Source organism: Cylas formicarius, unplaced genomic scaffold (genome assembly GCF_029955315.1).
Source record: "Cylas formicarius isolate icCylForm1 unplaced genomic scaffold, icCylForm1.1 PGA_scaffold_2__14_contigs__length_35257938, whole genome shotgun sequence".
NCBI lineage: Eukaryota > Metazoa > Arthropoda > Insecta > Coleoptera > Brentidae > Cylas > Cylas formicarius.
Genome location: NW_026844319.1, coordinates 11,486,474 through 11,506,756, shown reverse-complemented (window position 1 = coordinate 11,506,756; position 20,283 = coordinate 11,486,474). Strand labels below are relative to the sequence as shown.

The 20,283-nt window shown below is 31.5% G+C and overlaps 1 protein-coding gene across 1 annotated transcript in view; it reads right to left on the bottom strand.

The window, feature by feature from the left end:
* The window catches only part of LOC132698291 (glutathione S-transferase 1-like), a 31,476-nt gene extending 13,586 nt beyond the window's left edge, over window positions 1-17,890 (bottom strand). Inside the window, exons 1-2 of the mRNA XM_060664281.1 lie at window positions 17,668-17,890; window positions 8,329-8,532 (exon numbers count right to left, since the gene is read on the bottom strand). Coding sequence (XP_060520264.1) covers window positions 8,329-8,532; window positions 17,668-17,808 — 345 coding nt within the window. The 5' untranslated portion in view covers window positions 17,809-17,890. The remainder of the gene's footprint in view (window positions 1-8,328; window positions 8,533-17,667) is intronic.
* Between the last annotated feature and the right edge of the window lie 2,393 nt (window positions 17,891-20,283).

Below are 20,283 nucleotides of genomic sequence, written 5' to 3'. Positions count from 1 at the left end.
ACAAAAAAAGCAATATTTAGAATTAGATACAAAATAAGGCAAAGTACTAAAAATATCCTGAATAATGCCTTTGTTTATAGTAAGAAATGGGTATGCTATGCTACAGGACTTATGCGGGTAAGGTGTTGAAATCCAATATTAATTTTTAAACAATTTTGTCCAATATTTTGGCCGTTCATTGTATAATATGTTACTTATTATCCAGAGAGACATACCAAACATTCATTAAGGTGGTCGCAATCTTAGCGTTATAGTAGCAAAATCCTCATGGATTCCATTTTTGAAAAATGTTGAATCTTAAAAAGCGCATGGTGATATCTCTTTTCTATTTTCGGCCATTAAAACACGAGAGCTAATTTTTGAAAATGTGCGATTCAGGAGAAAAGAGAATTTAAAAAGTCCCTTTTAACCATACACGGGCGACTCTGTTCTGTTAGTTCTTTACTTAAAATTTCTAAGATTTTAAAACTAGACTTTTAAATGTTTTATCCGTATTACCCATCTATTTTAAAAGTAAAAGTAACGCTTGAAAAAAGTGTAATTTTTTTTAGTTTGATAAAAAAATGCGATTTCTTATGAGATAATTAGTTTAAATCATTAAAAATTATAGGTATAGGTTAGAAATTGACCGTGACACTGTACTGATAGTTAGCTGATATATTACAGGCCGTCTCTGAACCTAATTAATACTGATTACCTAATTAATACAGAAGTTTCATCATTAGATTATTAATTAATCACCAGTGAGATCAAACAATATAAGATATAACAAATCAGAGTTAAAACAAAATCACCAGAACCAATAAAATGTAAATTCTGAGATTATGAGATGCTCTTCTACAAAGGGATGTTTAGTTAAATTCTTAAATGGGCTCCAGTGATATTCTATAGTGTTATTTCAGAGAAGCATATATTTAAAAAAAAAGTCTTTTTGCCATAAAGAGAATGAATGACACATTTAAACCTACTTCCAGTAAGGCCGTTATAAGTAAATTTGTTTAGTTGCTGATGCGTTAAATCAGCATTTGCTGTTAAGTTCTAGTGTTCACAGTATTATAAGATTAGTAATAAAATGACATTAAAATTAGCGAAAAGTTATTATTATGTGCATGATTTCATAACATTCGATTAATGGAGTTTTACTGTACAAGACGTTCCCGAATGACTGGAGTTGGAACTATTTTAAACCTATTGCGAGAGATAAAGACTTAAGTGAAATCTCGCAAGCAAACAGGATGGGATAATAAAAATTCTTGTCAAAAAATGGAAGTCGCTCAAGTATTCGTTATGTCACTCTGTAATCCCTTTGAATTCTTAATGAGGTTTGCTTACTCCACATCTTTCTGAAATATACTGTAGTCATTGTCTCGTCAATCCATATTTGGCTTTATAGATAGGTTGTAGGTACCGTCAACAATTTTATCTCTTCAGTAAAGTAATAAAAGTATCTATATTTTGTTTTATTGCTACTCATTTTATTCAAATTGCGAAAATTTTAAAAAATTTAGTGTGTCTCACTTACAAATTGTAGACCGTTGTAAAATCTTTGTTTTGATAATTTTCTTTTGTTGGATACTTCTCTCAAAAATCTGTTTTATTTATTACTTCAACCTAAAGTCTCGCCCAGCTGGCGAAGGGAGAAGTACCATTAAGGATATTTTAAAGAATAAATTGACAACGAATTCTTATTAAGGAGTACTTAGAACTCAACCAATTTTTATCATGTTTTAATACAGGGTGTTTGAAAAGTGACCTAGATATTTGAATAAACTCGAACGAGTTTTTTATTCATTCAAAACGATAAAATTTGTTACAACCTTCTCCAATTCGAATGCACAGATTTTCCATTATTTGCGGTAGTGACAAATAAAAATATAAAAAGGGAACATTTTTAATAAAAAAAAAACACAGATCTTGTACATTTTTTGAAGTGGGACACACTGTATGTATTTTTTGTTTTCCTCGTTAGTCTCTAGCTGGCTTCCTATTTCAAAAATGTTCGTACGAATAATATAATAACATAGTAAGAGTGGAGCAGATATTAAAAAAATCGGATTAAGTCGTTCAGAACGTAAACAGAAATGTTGGCACAAAATATATATCAGATATCGCGGGTTTCAAATTATTCCGTCAAGTGCTGGGGCACGACCCGATATAAATCTCGCCGCAAATATTAATTGCGTGTTTAGAATATTTCTATCGTAAGATCCTGTGAGCACGCATTCGCTGGCTAATTACCTGCCCGACGATCTTTGAAGTTAATCGCCACAAATTGTAGCAGCAATGGTTGCCAAGACGGCAATTAAAACGCACAAGCAATCGTTATAACTAGGTAATTTCAAACTTATAGTAAAGTGATGCGAATTTGCGCCAAAACACCATTTTACTATCAAAGTCCGCATCTCAATGACCCTGCCCAACAAAAGAAATATTGTCGGAAAATCAGCTAGCAAAGTATTTTGGGTGAAAATTTGCGTTTTTTTTTGTTGGAGGAATTTTTGAAATTGAACGAAAGCAAATAAAGCAAATGGCGTCGTGTTTACTTACTTTTTTCTATTTGCTTTATGAGCTTATTTTTTTCGATTGAAATAGATGTTTTCAAGCATTTTAAATCTATTTTACAGCTGCTCCGTGCTAAATTATATCTATTAAAAATATCCCGGGTGTTTTTGATCTAACGGTTTATTTGATAATTCCGGTACGGTTCTAAAAATATTTTTAAACACCCAACTATCATTTCGCTGCATTTTTTCGGGAAAACCGAGTTAATATACCATCTGGTGCCAATAACCCTTGCAACTTTATTCGTGTAGAATTTTAAAAAAAACCTAGATGTTTTTTTTATAATTTAAATAAATTTATGTTTTGACCGACATACTGAGAGATACAAGTTTCTAAAATCTAATTGTGGATTCTGTTCGGTATAGTATATAGTCCAGTGTATAGTGCACGAAATGGAGGAGAGTAACGAATAAACAAAGTGTCATTTGAATATGTGAAGGCGTGCATATTTATAATGCGATAATACCTTTATTATCGGATAATTGCACACACTGTTTCTACGTGTTTTAAATTTAAAAAACCTGTTCGAAAACACATCAGTCAACGTTTACTATAACTTCTCTGGAACTTCAACACAAGAAATAAAAAAATCCGCTAATAATTTATATTTTTTAATGCAAAATTTGCCTGCAGGTCTTCTAAAAACATCAGATTGCATGGAAGCTGTGATTCGGAGGTCAGCGAAGTTAACTGCCATTTTAAGGTCAACCTTGCGTCTATTCCTTAAATATGATTCATTAGAAAGGAAGCAATGATGTGACAAAAGCATAATGAAAGGGTGTAGGAACGGTGATGCAAAGTGGATCCACAGAAAAGTGTATGTATGAGTGTTGTTGTCCATCAACATCAAATACTGCTTCTAAGACATGACAAGTGAACTGTTTGAGAATTGGGTAAAATATTTTGTTCTACTAATTATTCCACCAGGCAGCGCAATAGTTAACGAGAACGCTAGTTATCAAAGTACTTTAGCGTAAAAAGTACCAACGATCTGCGTCAATAGTTCCCTAGTCAGCATGACCTTTATTTTGAAGATACTTATACAAAAAAATAATTAATTGACGTTTTGAGAATCCAATAGTATGATAAAACTTATTTCGAAGAGAAGGTCATAAAAAATCATTTTAGATTACAATCACTGCGTTTTGTGTCCTATAGAAATGGTATGGTTCGAATTAAAAAACAAAGTTAAAAGTTAAAACTGAGGATGAATTAATATCAGAGAGTAGTTGGAGAGAATGTGTTAACCATGTACTTATAGTGGAAACTAATTAAAAGAACTTGGGACAACGTAAAACCATGAATTATATCCTTGGATGGACAGCGATTCAAACAGATTCAAACTATTCTGAAGCCTACTTTTTTTAATATGTATTTATTATTGCAATTACATTTATACAGTACGCAATACAACAGACTTGTTTGATTTATTCCTACGATCAGATTAAAACGTTAATAACATTATTACAGTTATGATTATTTATCGAGTGTCAGACTACACGACAGCATACACGGTATTTCAAAAACCATGCGCCAACGATGGGCGCCAAGTTCTTATACAGAGTGCTAAAGATAAAAAACGCTTTCTTTTACAATATCTTAAATACTTTTTGTTCGATTTCATTCAAATTTCATAACGTTATTTACAATAATAAAGGATGAAATTTACTTTAACTAAATAAAATTTGTGAATCCCAGTGCCATCGGGTGTAGTATTTTAACCAATATTTTGAGTAAACCACTACCACTACCACCACTACTTCTTTGGATCCTTCGATTACAATAAAGTTCTAGAAAAGTAATACTAAAGAAAATGATGAATATGACCACTATTAGCCTGTCGCATCTCTAGATGAGTTTTGGCGTATGTTTTTTTAAACATACGCCAAAACCAAGAAGGTCAAATTAAATTTATTTATTTCAAACAAAGGATACTGAAAAATAAAGTTATAACATATAAAAGGTTTACATTTTGTGTACGTGAATTGAATTGAGGGAACAATAAATTAAAAAGGTTCTTTACCGAACTTATCTTTCCAATGTACATCAACGTAGGTATGCATAATTCAAGTAGCAATTCTTCAAGTAGCAATATTTTAGCGAAATTTTGATAATCAAATTGATCAAACAATAAAAAGGATGCTTTAGCAGCCCACGTGTTCATGATAAAGTAAAAACGAAACAGATAAGGAGACAGACAAAGAATGTGATATCTACAAGGTGGCGCAAAGTTCAGAGTAATTAAAATTTTGAAAAAAAAAAAATAAATATTTCATAAAACTTAAAGCGAGTTTCATGTAAGTGTGGCAAATACGAATATATACAGGTTGATTCAAATCGAATGGAATGGCACCATATTCTTTGTATCAACATATTTCGATTTGTCATATAAACATATGTCAAATAGAAGTATAGTTCTAGATATGCTATTTTACGTTTTAGTTAATTTTTTATCTTATAAAATTAAAGTAGGTTTTGGTTCTTAGTTTTTTTAGTTCTACATGCAAATATAATGGTCTTATTGCACTTTGTTGGTACGTAGAGATGTTCCAAATAGCATGTAGACAGGAAGATTTTTCGTAACATTTATGACCGTTTTGGAGCTTCGGCAACAAAAAGAGCACAATTGAGGGTGTTTAAGAAATATTGCACTAGATCAGGAAGAAGAAATGCTTGCATAAATTTTTTATCCTTGTTCGAAACCAGAAAAATGAAACTCTTAGTTTTGTTAACAAAATATTTATAATTTTCATAGTAGACATTCATGGGCATTAGAAAATCATTTCCATTTTAGCAGGAATTCACGATGAACGGATGGCCAAGCCTAGTAAATAATTATGCACGAGGATAACACAACTTCATGGAATGGATATATGACTTCGCTATAACAAACCTTTGCCTATAACACATGCCCATAATCTTTGCCTATAACCTTTGCCTATAACATATGATGCTTTTGTTTGACGGAGCACCACCTCATTTCGCAAAAATTGTAAGAAGTTATCATATTTTAAACTTTCCCAATAATAGACTTGGTAGAAGTCCGCTTTTTGAATGGCTATATAAAAAAAATTGAAAACATTTAATACAATACTTTCTCATGGCCCAATTTTTGGTATCTATATTTATAAAATTGTGAACGAAAGTAATACAAATCGAAAAAATAAAATTACTTCTATCACCCTGTATCTCTGACAGTTTTGACCTTGAGTTTATTTGACAAATCGAAATATTTTGATATAAAGAAGATGCTGGTATTCCATGGCTCATTCGTCTTGAAACACCCTGCATATTTCATTGAATTTTAATAACACCTTTCCAACTTATTGGGAAAACATAAATAAAAATGATCTTCTGGTACACTTATAAAACTAAGTTGATAATAATAAAGTTAAATGCATTTCCAAGAATGTAGTAGTACGCCCGAGCAATTATTTCATACAGGGAGTTTTTCAAAGCCTTGAGAAATTGGCCAACTTTAATTTTAAAATGAAACTTTACTCGAAACCTGTACCGTTTTAGTTATTTTCTTAATATTCAAGCATTAATTATAAAATAAAAGTTATGCACTCGCATTTTACACATATGTAAAACAACATTGTTAAATTTAAATTTTAATCGAATATAAATCCGAAAAGTATCTATTCAATTTTAAAAAAATTAGGTGATAACCGAATATTTATCAAAATAAATTTATGTCAATTACAACATCTTTTGTGACTTGGTTATTGTATTTCTTAAATATCACTTCGCCACAGGCGCTGTCTACACAGTATTTGGTAAACAATACATGTTTCTATATAAAAAGGAATTTTAGGCTTAAATTTCAGAAAAATTAATGAATTGGGATTTTGTCAATAATGATGATATGATGTTAATGATGCAAATACCAATAGCAATACTTAACTTTACGTTTGATAATAATTGTTCTATTTATAATGACCGACAAAAGGTATTATAAAAAACAGAAGCAAATGCTAAAATGTGAACGATATGCTGTCAAAAATTATTAATATTGCTATGACAACGAGGAACGGCAATTCTTTCAATGCCTATTAATGGTTTTTGAAAACGCCCCAATGATTCAATGAATAAATATTTTTATATTTATTGATTTATAATACAGAATTCTTCTAATATATAGCAGAGCTAAAAAATTTAATTAATTCCGCTAATCTTGCCTTGGAATTGATAAAAATCATCAATAAATTCGAAACGGCCCACCGCATGTTCATATATATCATTTCATTGGTCTTTTAAAGGGCTATCCGTAAATGCAAAAACATACGGGGTGTTGTATGTAAACAAATTTGGAGAAGTAACATTTTGCTAAACATTACAATGATAAAAATATTTTTTAATTTTGAATATTCTCTTAGAAAAGGTATTGTTTTCTAAAATATATTACGTAGGAAAATGTTTGAAGAGTTAATATGGAACGTTACAAAAATCTTTCCAATATTGCTCAACAGCATTAAACGCAATTATAGAGCAGGAGAACACAACTACATTTAATCAGAATTACAAAATTATTTACAAAGTATAAATACCACTACCCAAATACACTAATATTGCAAAAAAGATGATCCGCAACACAATGAACATAAGAAAAATACTAACGAAGGAAATTACTCAACTGCGAAGGCAACGAAATTGTTAGAAGACTAGGCACAACAGAATTTTAGCTTAATGCTACTCAAACTGCAATTAAAAATGTCTAAATCGCTGGTACGGTTGGAAACGTTGCACATATTCTTCAACTCCAATATAACCTGAATACCGAATAACCGAATAACGGTGCATTAAAAATTGATATATAGGAACCGCCTTTTAATATATAGGGTGTGCCATTTAAAAAAATATAATTTATTTGACCACCCTTTTCAAATTTTTTTCTAACACTGATTATAAATTTTTGAGATTCAGTGATTTCTTTTTAACAATTTAAAAATTACGGCAATATTTACCGTTTTAGGAGACACCCGCGGCTATTATCTATAAGGGCTATAAGGCTATAAGGGGAATGCCATTTTGACATTTCAGTTTCTTTAAGCTTACCAAATTTCAAAATGTTATCCACGTCTTTTCTAAAAAAATTTTGCAAATTAACACCTTCAGGTTTCCAAATTTAAAAGACTCTTGACCCTTTGGAAACCATTTTTCGGGGCATGTGCGAATGAACCATTTTTTATCATTTTCCTCTCTAAAGTCACCACTAAAATCACTCAATCAAATTTTGCTTATTAACTAAAGAGAAACTATTTTTTTCTCCATAATAGTTTACTAAGTTTTTTTATTACTTTGTCAGTAATTGAATTGAAGGCGACAACATGGCAGTGATTTGTATCTTGGTATGATTTTGGACATTTTCCAATTTTTAATGTTTCTCGGGTCATTAAGCGAGTCGAGGTAGTTTTATTCAAGAATTGGGACGTTAGTCACGCTTCCGGTAAAATTTATTCGTTCGTCCTTCGACGCTAATCATAACATAGCTCATAATTTAGCAATCGCTTTTAAAAGAATGGAACTTTGCACGTACTCGTAATTTGTTCGTTGCCGATTTCAAAATAAAAATAACAGGCGTCTTATTTTTGGGTTTCGCATCGCTTCCAATAAATCATTTTCAAGCCCAGACTAATTAAAATATGTATTTTCTGCTGCCCTCAAATTAGACGGCGCTCTAATTTTAAATCCAATTTATAATGATCATGTATCCGGCCGTGCCTAATTATTATTACTCGACCAAAATTATACGAGGAATCTTACCGCGATGAGCAGTCCCCTCACGTACAAAATACTGGAATCGAAATGGAGTTTGTGGTCGATGATTGCACGCGCATCTATGTCGTCTTTCGGATAGATAGAATCATCCATCGCGTATTTTCCAACCAGGTAGCCCATGATGGCGTGACTGTCGACGATGACTACGTCGTCGTCTTCGAGTACTGGAATTGTGTGCTGAGGATTTTTCTGAAATTACACAAATCGAAGTAAATTCAGACCAAGTAACTAACGAGAGTATATCTGGTGACCCTCTTAATATGGGATGACATCTTTTACAACTTTTTCCAGTATAGAAAGTGACTTTCTCCTTAAATGCTAAATTCAAAAAATAAATAAATTTGAAAAAATCACTTTTAACTATTTTTTTCGCTAAAATTTTAATATTTTTGATCAGCCTGCATTTATTTGTTTTTAAAATATCGACATACCTAATAAAGTAGATTCAACTCCAAATATATAACAAAGGCTTTCAGTCGAAGAAATCGATGCATAATTCCTTGATCAAAAAGTTCACGCAAGAACCACCGTGTGGCGCACTCATTGTTCTGATTGGAGTTCTTTTTTTGTTTAAGTTGGTACATCTGTTACTGACATTTCCATTAAATAATAATAATAATAATAATAATAATAATAATAATAATAATAATAATAATAATAATAATGGATTTAAATTTGCAATAACGAACTTTCATTAAATTTTGCGTTAAAAACGGATCGAATGGTGCGCGATTGCTATAAATGTTGGAAAGGTGTTTTGGCAATGTGAGTCCAGCGCAATAGTACATCATCCACACCGAATACCGACGAAAACATTGATAAAGGAACAGAAATGTTGGTCAATAATAGGAAATTAACCATCAGAGAGATAGCGGACGGCTTGAACATTGCCTGTGGATCTGTCCAAGACATTTTGGTTAATGATTTGGATTTCCGCCATTTAGCAGTAAAATTGTTGCCAACAGTTCCATGCAAAAAAACATATTGACGTCGCAAAAGAGATGATTTGCGAGGTTAATTCCGAACCCACATTCTTCAAAAGGATCATTACTGGATACGAGACGTGGATTTCTGAGTACGACACTCAATCCAGACATCAGGCAAGTGAATGGCTTTTTTCAAATGAGCTGAGACCAAAAAGCAACTTCGTTTTCAGTCCAAAAAGAAGGCAATGGTTACGGTTTTCATATTTTAGAAAGATGTAGTAAATTTTTGCCAGAGGGTCAGACAGTAAACCAAGAGTATTATGTGGGCGTTATGAGAGGTTTGGACATGTGGACTTTGCACCATGATAACGCACCGTCCCACCATCATTATTTTTTGTGAAAAAAATGCATCAAATTGGCTCCATGTGCCTTATTTCAGCAAAATAGAGGAAGTAATAGTAAATTCGCAGGAAAAACATAGACATACATAAAGCTGAATATAAAAAATATTCCGAGGATTGAATCAATCGCTGGCATAAGTGTATTGCACTAAAGTAACCTTGCATTTTTAATTTTCTGAATAAATTTGTGATCAAGGGATAAATTTATACCTGCAAAATATATCAGGAATGGTATATATAAAATATTTTCCAACGTATTCAAAAATGTCTTAATATACAGGGTGTTGAAAGTTAGGAATGTCTGTTTGTCTATGAATATACAAAAATTCTCTATACATGATCAAGTTTTGAAGGAATAATTGAATTTAGTTTTTTTTTTAATATTTTTACAGCTTCAGAATCATTAGGTACAAGTAGTAGTGAAGTAAAAGTGATAGAGGTTTTTAAAGTATATTTACAATACTATTTACAAATTTTACTACAATTTCTTGCTTTATTTAAAAAAAGTCTACCTAACAGGCGTCAAGTTCAACAACTAACAGGTAGGTTACAGCCTACATGACACATACGGAGGCATTGGATGGAATAATGACATCACGTAACTTAACCTAAAATCTAACCTAACATAAGCATTAGCTTTAATAAAAAAAGATTAAATTAATGGGGCAATAATGTTTTTTACTTTACTTATAGGGGAAAATTTTAAAATAAATTTTCTTGCCATGAGCAGAAAAAATGTGTTACGATGTCTAGAGTTTATAAGAGGAAGAAAAAAATTCAAATATGTCAATCAAACAGTTATTTCAAATTTTAAATAAAATCATTAAATGATGGTAATCATGGTGATCACTAAGAGACATATAAGTAAATTTATTTCGTAATATTGCGAAAAACCTTGTGGGGGATATACTTCGTCCTTTTTATGTCACATATTTCAAAAAACTATGCTGATTTTTTTCCATGCTGTTAATATAACAATTGTATTGTTAAAGTCTCTAGGACAACGTACGATAAGTCCACAGCTTTTTGAGACATGCCTTATTAACATGAGGAAAAAAGAATAATTTCGAGTCGAATACTACCTCCAAGTCACAAACAATGTTAGAATTGGTGAGAGTTGTATGAAATAGATAATATTTAACAGTATATCTGCAGTGCACTGCATTGTGCTAGACTGTATTGAGTTACAATTTATTATTTAGGGACTGATTATTGTTTTTCTTCGAACTATGCTACAATCCTCTAAACATTGGTCTAGAAAAAATACGTTATCAACATATAACAGAAAACCAGCATTAAAACGACAACGCAAACAAACACTTTTGAAAAATCAAGATATGTGGCGTTTAATTGAGACCAATCCTCGATAGCCTCAGAAATATGCTATTACATGGTTAAATTGATAATGGTGGAGCTCCCTTTAAAAAATTATGTTGATGGGGGACAATTTGTTTTTCATCAATATGAAATATTGTGCCATGTGGAAGGGATTCTAAAAATTTAGAGAAATTGAAGATAAGAGAATTAACCCTATAGTTTGTGATTTGAGGTCTACAGTATTTTTTGTGTACAGGCACAATTTTAGACTTTATCGAGAGCGAAACATGGAACCATTGTAAATTTAGGTTTAAAAGTTCTTTATGTTTATATTTTCAAAGTGGTATGAATTACTAATATTAAAATTGTTTAAAGAAGTAAAAATGACTGTCCAAAACACACAAACGAACAAAACCTTTTAGGATCTTTTTTAATGTCATATTCAATTTTCAGTAGATATGCGAAGCTAAGCAAGTTTTGATTTATCAGCAAGAGGAAACCAGAAGATTTGTAAATAGTATTACAGTAGCCAGTGGAAGTTTCTTTGAATAATTATATTTACAATGTTCACCAAATTGTTTTTGTTTTTTATTATATAACTCTTCGTCATTGTCACAAATGGTTTTCATAAATTTATCAATAATTTAGAGAGGTGATTCACATTATAAAATTTTGGTTTTCTAATTTTGCTTATAACGTAATGTTCAGTTGATTTATCCAGATTGGAAATTCGTGATAGTCGAGCTAGATCACATACTTCTTTATTTTAATATAGGAAACACACATAACAAACTTGAATTAAAGGAACTGTTGCTTTCTCAACATATTGAGCAACTGTCCTGGGTTTGCACAATATGATGTCAAATTAGATGACACCTCCCCTAGAGGTCTGTTATTGACTGCAGAGATATACAATTTGGAACGCAGGTAATGAGAAACAAACGCTGAGGTAATCCTTCTCATCCATACGCTCGATCATGTACCGGCTGAGTTATTGAAGAATATTTTTAGTCTTAATCTTAGTCCAGCATCTGACGCCATACCAGCGGGCATAATTTTTTGTTTAGGCGCTTTATAATTTTGCGTTTTGTTTTCAATGGTTCTGATGTACTATGTTTAAATAGTCTATGAGTTTTGTAAATTTCCTGTCTGGGACTGCGTTATTTTCAAGAAGTTTCGTCTTGCATTTGCACGTTTTGTAAAGGTCTAAAAATGCCTCGATTTTCATTTAAATTTCCTTCGGAAGCAACCTCGTACACATCTGGGGACTTGGGTTCTTCCTTAATAGAAACCTTTTCTACAGAATTTCAACACAACCTCAATGTTTCTATAAACCTGACGCCTATGATTTGCTAATTATACTGCATTTTTGCTGTTGATATGTTCATTTTGTTTCTTAAAATTAAATTATCTTTCCGTGTTTGCCAAGCATCACATAAAAATATAGAATTTTATAGGAATTTTTTTCTAAAAATAATCTGTAGAATCACCTCCTTAAATAATGAGTTGACTTTTTTAAACACTCTGTATATGCGTGCTATTTCTCAGCATTTGCACGTTTTGTAGAGGTTTGGCCCCAGCGACTTTCATTTAAGTTTTCAGTATCTCTGACTTGTTGAACTAACCTCGTACACTTCTGGGGATTTGCGTTCTTCCTTAAGGGAACCTTATAGTCCTATACAGTCCTGATACTAATCGAATGTTGCTGTAAAAGACATATCGATAGCAAAAAACACATGAACTTAACAGATAATAATATCAAATGTAATTGCTGCGACGTACAACAACTGGAATGATACCGAATAATTAATTTCCTTTATTTTATTGCAAAAAATCGAAAAAGGCAAACTAGTATTTTATGCTTTTAGGCTTTGTTTAATCTTATAACCAGACAAATAAGACCTAATCTAAAAATAAAATAATTATAACATGTTTATAAGCAGTTAACACCCAGATGATGGTCAATAATACCTTAAACTTTAAAGCGGGTGCCGTTTACAAATACAGAGTGTTGTAGCATAATTATAAATTAAATTTAGTACCCTAGTATATGGCACTTTGGTTTTTAATTTGACAGTGACAGTATCCGTTTAAACCTTACTGCAATTCCACCTTCTTTAATTAATTTACTTAGAAGTTTAGGAGGGGAAGCTTTGTGGTACCGTGTACTTTTGTACCTGAATTCACAATAAACGCCGAAGGTGTTTCAATGCATAGGGGTGTTAGGGTGCATGCATGAAAAGCATATACTTTCGAAATTTACAATACAAAAAACTTTTGTATTGAACTTTGTGTTGCAGATCTCATTATTTCTTAGATCGTTATTTTCGAGTAACAGGAAAAATTCTAGTTGAACAATAACAGCGAGCGTTTGCATTTCTCTGGCGTTAGGAGGATGATTATAAGCAGACTTGACTGTTTTAAAATGTTTTGAATGGTTTTTCGTTTCGATCAATTAGTGAAACCCCATATCTAAACAAAAAACAAATGCTGCGGAGGTATATTGTTTACATTCGTTTGTGTAAAACCAACATCAATGTTTGCGGTATTTTCAGTTTATTAAAACAGCTTGATTAAACGCTGGCAGTGTTGGATTTGGTCCAAGTTTATAAGTAACTCGGGCGCAGCTCCCGATATTTTTCTCCATTAACATGCAGTATGTTTGTGTATGTCGCCAGTAATTGGAGCGAGCATTTTTGAATTACTTTCCAATCACGTAGTCCGCACATGATGGAAGACGATGGGTCGTTATCTCGATTGTTTCATTTGTAGAGCTGTTAATTGAAATTGCTATATGCTAAATGTTTCGTGGGCTTTGTTGGACATAATGAGTCTGTTATGGATATTGTTGCTTCGTACTGCCATGATATCAAAGCCTATTTTGAGGAGGATACGAAGAAGATTGGAGGAGAGGCGCTTATTCAAGCGAAGCCATTTATTAAATTATTTACATTAACATAACCTCTTTCTCAACAACTATTATTTGAGTTGAGTTTCTTGTATTCTTTGAGTTGATAGTAAATACTACTAATATTTGAACAGGCGGGATAATGAAATACAAGTTTTTTTATTAGTTGAATATTAAAATCTTTTCAGAAAATTTGTCAACATGTTTTCTTTCTCTCATTTGCATTTCCCGATTTTAAGAATACTGGTTTTTGGTTTCAAGAGACATTTTTATGGAATGTTTATATTTCTCTGGAGAGTTCTTAAAATAGTTGGTAGATAAGGATTCCAGGGAACATTGAAAACAAATTATGACGATTTTGTTTGTCTCATGTATACTGTTAAATTACATCCCTCATTAGATCCCAAACTTTTTACTTTTTAGAAACAACCTGATTTGATAACACTCGTTACAGGAAGATTATAAATAGGGAGTTTCAAAAAATTCAAATATTTAGATACATATTGCAAACACACAGATATGAAATCTATCATGATTTCAGCTTTTGACAATGACCACTATAAGGAACCAAGCTTTCCATGAACTAACCAATTTTGTTTAATTAAACTTGCTGAAGACAATTTAATACATTAACAATTAACATATATCAGGATCATTCGCCTGACACTTCGCCAAAACACCACATGGCATCTTCAGAGGCCGCGCGTCCACGTCACTCGTACGTGTCCGCACTCCAGGGTCAAACAACGAACGAATGAACTCCCGGATTACCACCAAAGAAAATTTTACGTTGCTTGTAATATTATCAATTTGATTGTCATTTGCAAATATTATCACTAAGGATTTATTAAGAATAATTACGAGTATATGCTGAGTGACAGAATCGTAAAATCTATTCAAATCATAATTTGCTTCGGTAAGGTGCTTCTCAGAAAAAGAAAAGTATAATTGAGTGTCATCTTCATAAAAATGGTAAGCACAAAACCGTAGTGATGTTGCTATCCTGAATTTAAAAATCGCAAGCAGAAATGGTCTTAAAATACTACCCAGGGGCAATCTTTTGTTAAAAGTCAAAGGCGCGAGTATCATGTGAAAATCAAGTAAAAACAACTCAGTATTTTTGTTATCATCATCAGCCTTAAGAATATCATTTTACATCTGCAAGAGCGCTTTTACAAATATAACCAGATGCAAAACCTTGTTGTTTGGGAGTAAAAATACTGTAAATATTGAGAAATGCTGTTATTTGCTTGGCCATTAATTTCTCGAAAACCTTAGAGAGTGTAGGCAGAATACTAAGAAAACGCAAATGAACAAACTCTGTAGGTTTTACTATTTTATCCATGAGTTTTTATAGCACAAATAGGACGTGGACACCATACATTCATTAATTAAGTGGTTGGAATGAACTGATATTAATACTGTTGGTTCCCGTTGCCTCAGTCTTAATAGTGAGAATTACATTAAGCACTTCAACTTCGACAGTTAAGTCAAAGCTAAAATGTTCTTCAATAACATTATTTTTATAAAATTTAAAACGTTTTGAGTTTGACAAGGTATTAGAGGCAGTGGAGTTTATAAAAAAATATTAAGAGGTACTGTACAGTATTAAGACAATTAGGGAGTGTTTTTTTTTTGCTTCATATGATATTATTTTTTTAGTTCACGTCACTTCCCTCTATAGGAGGTTCAAGTTTACAATGGACTTAACAATTAAAAATAATTTGGATTACGGTTATGTCTTTTTCTTCCATGACATAAATAGCTTTCAAGTAATATTTATTAATCATTTGTTATGCTAAATGTGTGACGATGGAAACATATTTTTTATATCTGTGAATTTTCCAAGTCCCTATGACGCATTTTAATGATGTTAACAAGTGCTGCCAGCAAAATTGGATTGCTTTTCTACGAAACAAATATTTGTGATTCAGCCCGAAATAGTGAGGAGAAAATATTTTTTATCTGTCGCATCACGAGCCTTTGTTATTGTTTACTTGGGATCCTGTATAGACATTCTTGTGTTAAGTTCACGTATAACAATTCTAAAAATACCGAACTACAAAATAAACGCAGATTCTAAAATATTTGAGACCGTATTATTTTCGTCGTAATAACATACTTCAAATCGCGTGTTTTTACTCAAAAAATAACAGAGGTCAAATAAATGAACGTTTCGAGGTTTAACAGAAACTTATACAGAGCGAAGTGCATTTTTTTCAATAGTGCATTCTGCAGATTTCTACTGTGATTTTTGAAAAATTAGCAACTTTTCAATACAATTTAAGAAAAGAACTGGAAACTAAAATAAAAACAGAAACACCTATTTTATTGTAAAGCATAAAAATATTAAAAGGTATGCAACAACAATATAATTTTTGGAAATTTACTGTTTCATGGGTACATTTCGATGACATAGCGGTGGCTTTCCTCCATTTTTCAATTTTTCATTAGAAAAGCAATACACGAAAATTACTTTTTCCTCTGATGACACTTATAATCAGAAAAACGGCTATTTCAAACTAAGTCCTATTGGGTGAAATGTGACTTTACATCGTCTTGAAAGTTTTTCGGAAAACACATTCTCATTTGTAAAAACTGTTATTATACCACGAATACCACATATCTTCGCTACTGGAACATATAAAGCTTATTATTATGCTTCAGGTTGTAAATCCATGTTAACCGTTTTTAAAATATGTAGCTTTCAATGTGTCCTGGATTAAACCTTTATTGGAAAGACTCTCCCTAAAATTCAAGGTTACAAGGTTTCATTTTTGGTTACCATTTGTGAATCGACCTGTATATCAAGTCTTTCCTCATAAGCTTCTGCTTGCTTTATTTTACGATGTATTAAAATCAACAGCGGTCATAATAGATATCGATTTAATACTTATATTACGTTAAAAAAATATAATTAGTGTTTGACAACAGCTTATTTGTTTTCGTGGGTGCAGTAAAACTATATTATATTTCACATAAGTCAATAACTCCCAAATCAAATATGGATACATATACGTAAAAGAATTTTTTTCACAAAATGTTTTTGGTTCACTCTGTACATGCAAAAGTTATTTTGTGCTGATGGTTTGGGATAATGCCTACAACTTTTGCAGAAGCACTTTAAATATTACAAAACTGTGAATAATATCTGTATACATGTTTTGCTAATTGATCGATAATTCAATTTAAAATAAAATTATCGTAATATTATGAATTACATAATATTACAAATCTGTTATTCTTAATATGATATCGGTTATTAGCTAATCCGTTAAAAAATTACCAATTTTTTTAACCTAAGCCCAATCATATTAAACAAAATGATTTAAATATATATATATATATATATATATATATATATATATATATATATATATATATATATGTATATATATATGGGACTGATATATTTATATTTACACTTATTAGTACTTGCTATTTAAATTGTTTCTTATTTGGAAGTTGTATTACAAATTTTATCTATTAATGTTAACCCAGCACATAATAACATAAAATTGTCATGCTCATGAAAATTACTCTGGATGTGGAGCGCGAGTTATGCCAGAAGTGCCAGATTGTTTTATTATTTTGCTTTAAAAAAACAACAATGTTAGTCAGGTTTGCTTATCATTAGTTGGTTGTTACCTACCCAAACGTGTAGACAAGTTTCGGCTTATTCGATTAAACCTCTGTAAAATTTCTTCCAAGGAATTTTTCTTTAAGTGGAGTTTGGTGGTATTATTTTTAAGAACAAAAAAGCGTGCATTACCTTTAAAAATTCCGGTTTCAGGTGTTCTCCTTTGGTTAAATCTATAACGTTCAGTTCCAAATTGATACCAACTTCTTGCGCACACATCAACACCGCTCTACAGGCTGGACTCAATGAATTCATGAACAACTTGGGAGCCATCGTGTTCGGTACGACCAGAGGGTTGACCTGAAGACAATCCAACTGACTCTCCGGAACGAGACCTCTGACAAAAAACAAACCGACAAAAAACGGAAAGTCCATGCACCGGATAAATTTAAACCCGCCTAGTATCAGGGCGAACAGAGAGGGATTAAATATTTTCGCTACAAAGCCTATCTAAGTTCCTCAGGTTTGAGGGCAATCAGATGCTCTCAGTAGATTTTAATCACAGAGGGTATTTTGACGTTTTTCACTTAACACATAACTCAGTGAAGGTGTTCGCGCTGTTTTACATAAAAAGTATATTACGCAATAAATTGATAAACTTCTTCAGTCACTCGTTCAATAAGCACTCGCTCCACTGGTGGGAGATCGAAGTTGTTACTAAGGTACCGTTTATCAATTTAAAAATAATATACTTTATTGAGAATTAAGATATATTCAGAAATATATATGACGCATAGGATCCAGTACGATATTCTCAAAGGGAGAAAGAAAATAATCATTTATTTGTTGTATGGATATATGCTATGCTATATGATAAGTGTATAAGTATACATTAAATCAAAATAACGTAAACGCGTAATATAATAAATTTAAGTTAATTACTAGTTAAACATAATCAAGATTACAGAACTAACAAATTTTATTTGAGTTTTAATAGTTAAATTACGATTAATGGTAAAAACGTTCAAGAAATGCTCGCACCTTTATTGGATTGGTTGCGTAGTTTGCAAATGCAAATATAATTTTATATGTAGGGCATTTTAATGCGTTAACAAGAACCTTGATATTGTTTATATTATTGACAGTGAGAAAGTTTTAACGAAGACATAGAATGGAGAAGACCTCTTTACTCTTGAGGAAGTAGAGTAACTCCTTCACGGGCAGTTTGGATAGTTTTGGTTAATCGTTGTTCAGGTTAATTTTAAATATTATTTGGTAGATGTCCTGATGTGATACTATTATTCTTGATGGGCTTGAGATCATATCAGTGCCCCTACGAACAAACTTTTCACTTAATTCACTAGTCGTTGTCTTGAAATAGATAACTTACAGATGTTTTCAAATATGTCGCTACATTCAATGAAACTTAAGAGACGCAGAAAACAAAACTGAAACCCTATGTTAACCGGCATGGATAATTTACTACTACTATGCAGCATGTCGCATAAGATACTAATAAATTTGAATGTTTATAGAATCTCATAGAATCTAGGTTATTTCCATAAAACAACATTGCCTAGACAAAAGAACAACACCGCAATTTTCACAAATCTTAGACTTTAACCATCTATATAAAGTTTTAGAAAATGCTGTATCAAGATTTGACTGTTGTTAAAAAAGCAAAATTAACAGACACAAGAACACCAACTTAAAAAAAAAAACGAAATTCAACGCGAGAAAATAGGATATGATCTCAAAAAATATCTACCACTATTTTCCAGTTCCACCGATCAGCGTGATGGAATATTTAAACCCCAAAACGTAACCAATTGTTTAGTTTCAATTTGCAAAATACTTCAAAAATTGAAAGAGCTATAAGGAATAAACATAAAAATTCTTGCAATTCGGTGAAAAATATAATTGAAAATTTTCCCGAAAATTCTCAAATTAATTATTTACTAACATTACAGGAAAGCTGGAAAATTCCTCATAAGTTTTATTTGAAGCTTATAAGAATACTGAAAACCATGGAATGTCTTATTTTTTAAATCACTGTATATTCAAAACCATTTGTTATCCGATTTCAACAAACTGAGGCTTGTACATGAAAGGAAAGATTTCCAAATCTGTACCCTTTTTAACGAAATGTTTCAATTTCTTGATTTTGTCACGAAAATTCAAACCTAACGTTATTATTTTGATATCGCAATTTGCAATAAGAATGTTAAAACTTCACTTCGATATCTTTATCGTTTCAGGATTGTAACTAAAAGAATACTTTTAAGAATTTGGTGTTACTTACAGTTTGAGAGTTTTTACTCATGGATTTGCAGTTGGAACTAAAAAAAATTAATCTTTACGGAACATAATAAATGGTTTAAGCCCATTGTTATTTAACTTGATTTTGTTACCAGTTAATTTGAATTGTTGGAATAACAATGAAATAAAGGTTTAACTTAAGGACTTTTCCTTGTCAAACTCGGTTCCAGATAAAGTCGGTATATTCCTGAATAACACAAAACACTGATTATGGAATCCTTTAATATGAAGAACTGAATTGCAACAAAAGTATGATTAGTGTATCAGTTTATTGTGTTTTTTCCACCATAAATGGGAAAGCTGGTGGTTAGACCAGCTATAGTGTGTAACTTTTGTAGCTAGATTTTGATTTAGCATCGAGGCATAAACGATTTTTGAATTATCCTTTCTTAAATCATTGAATGTTGCGGCTTCTCGAACTACATATATTCAAATATTCTTTGCAAGTGAAGCGCGACCAATTTAGAAGGTTGACGTCTCACAAGTTAG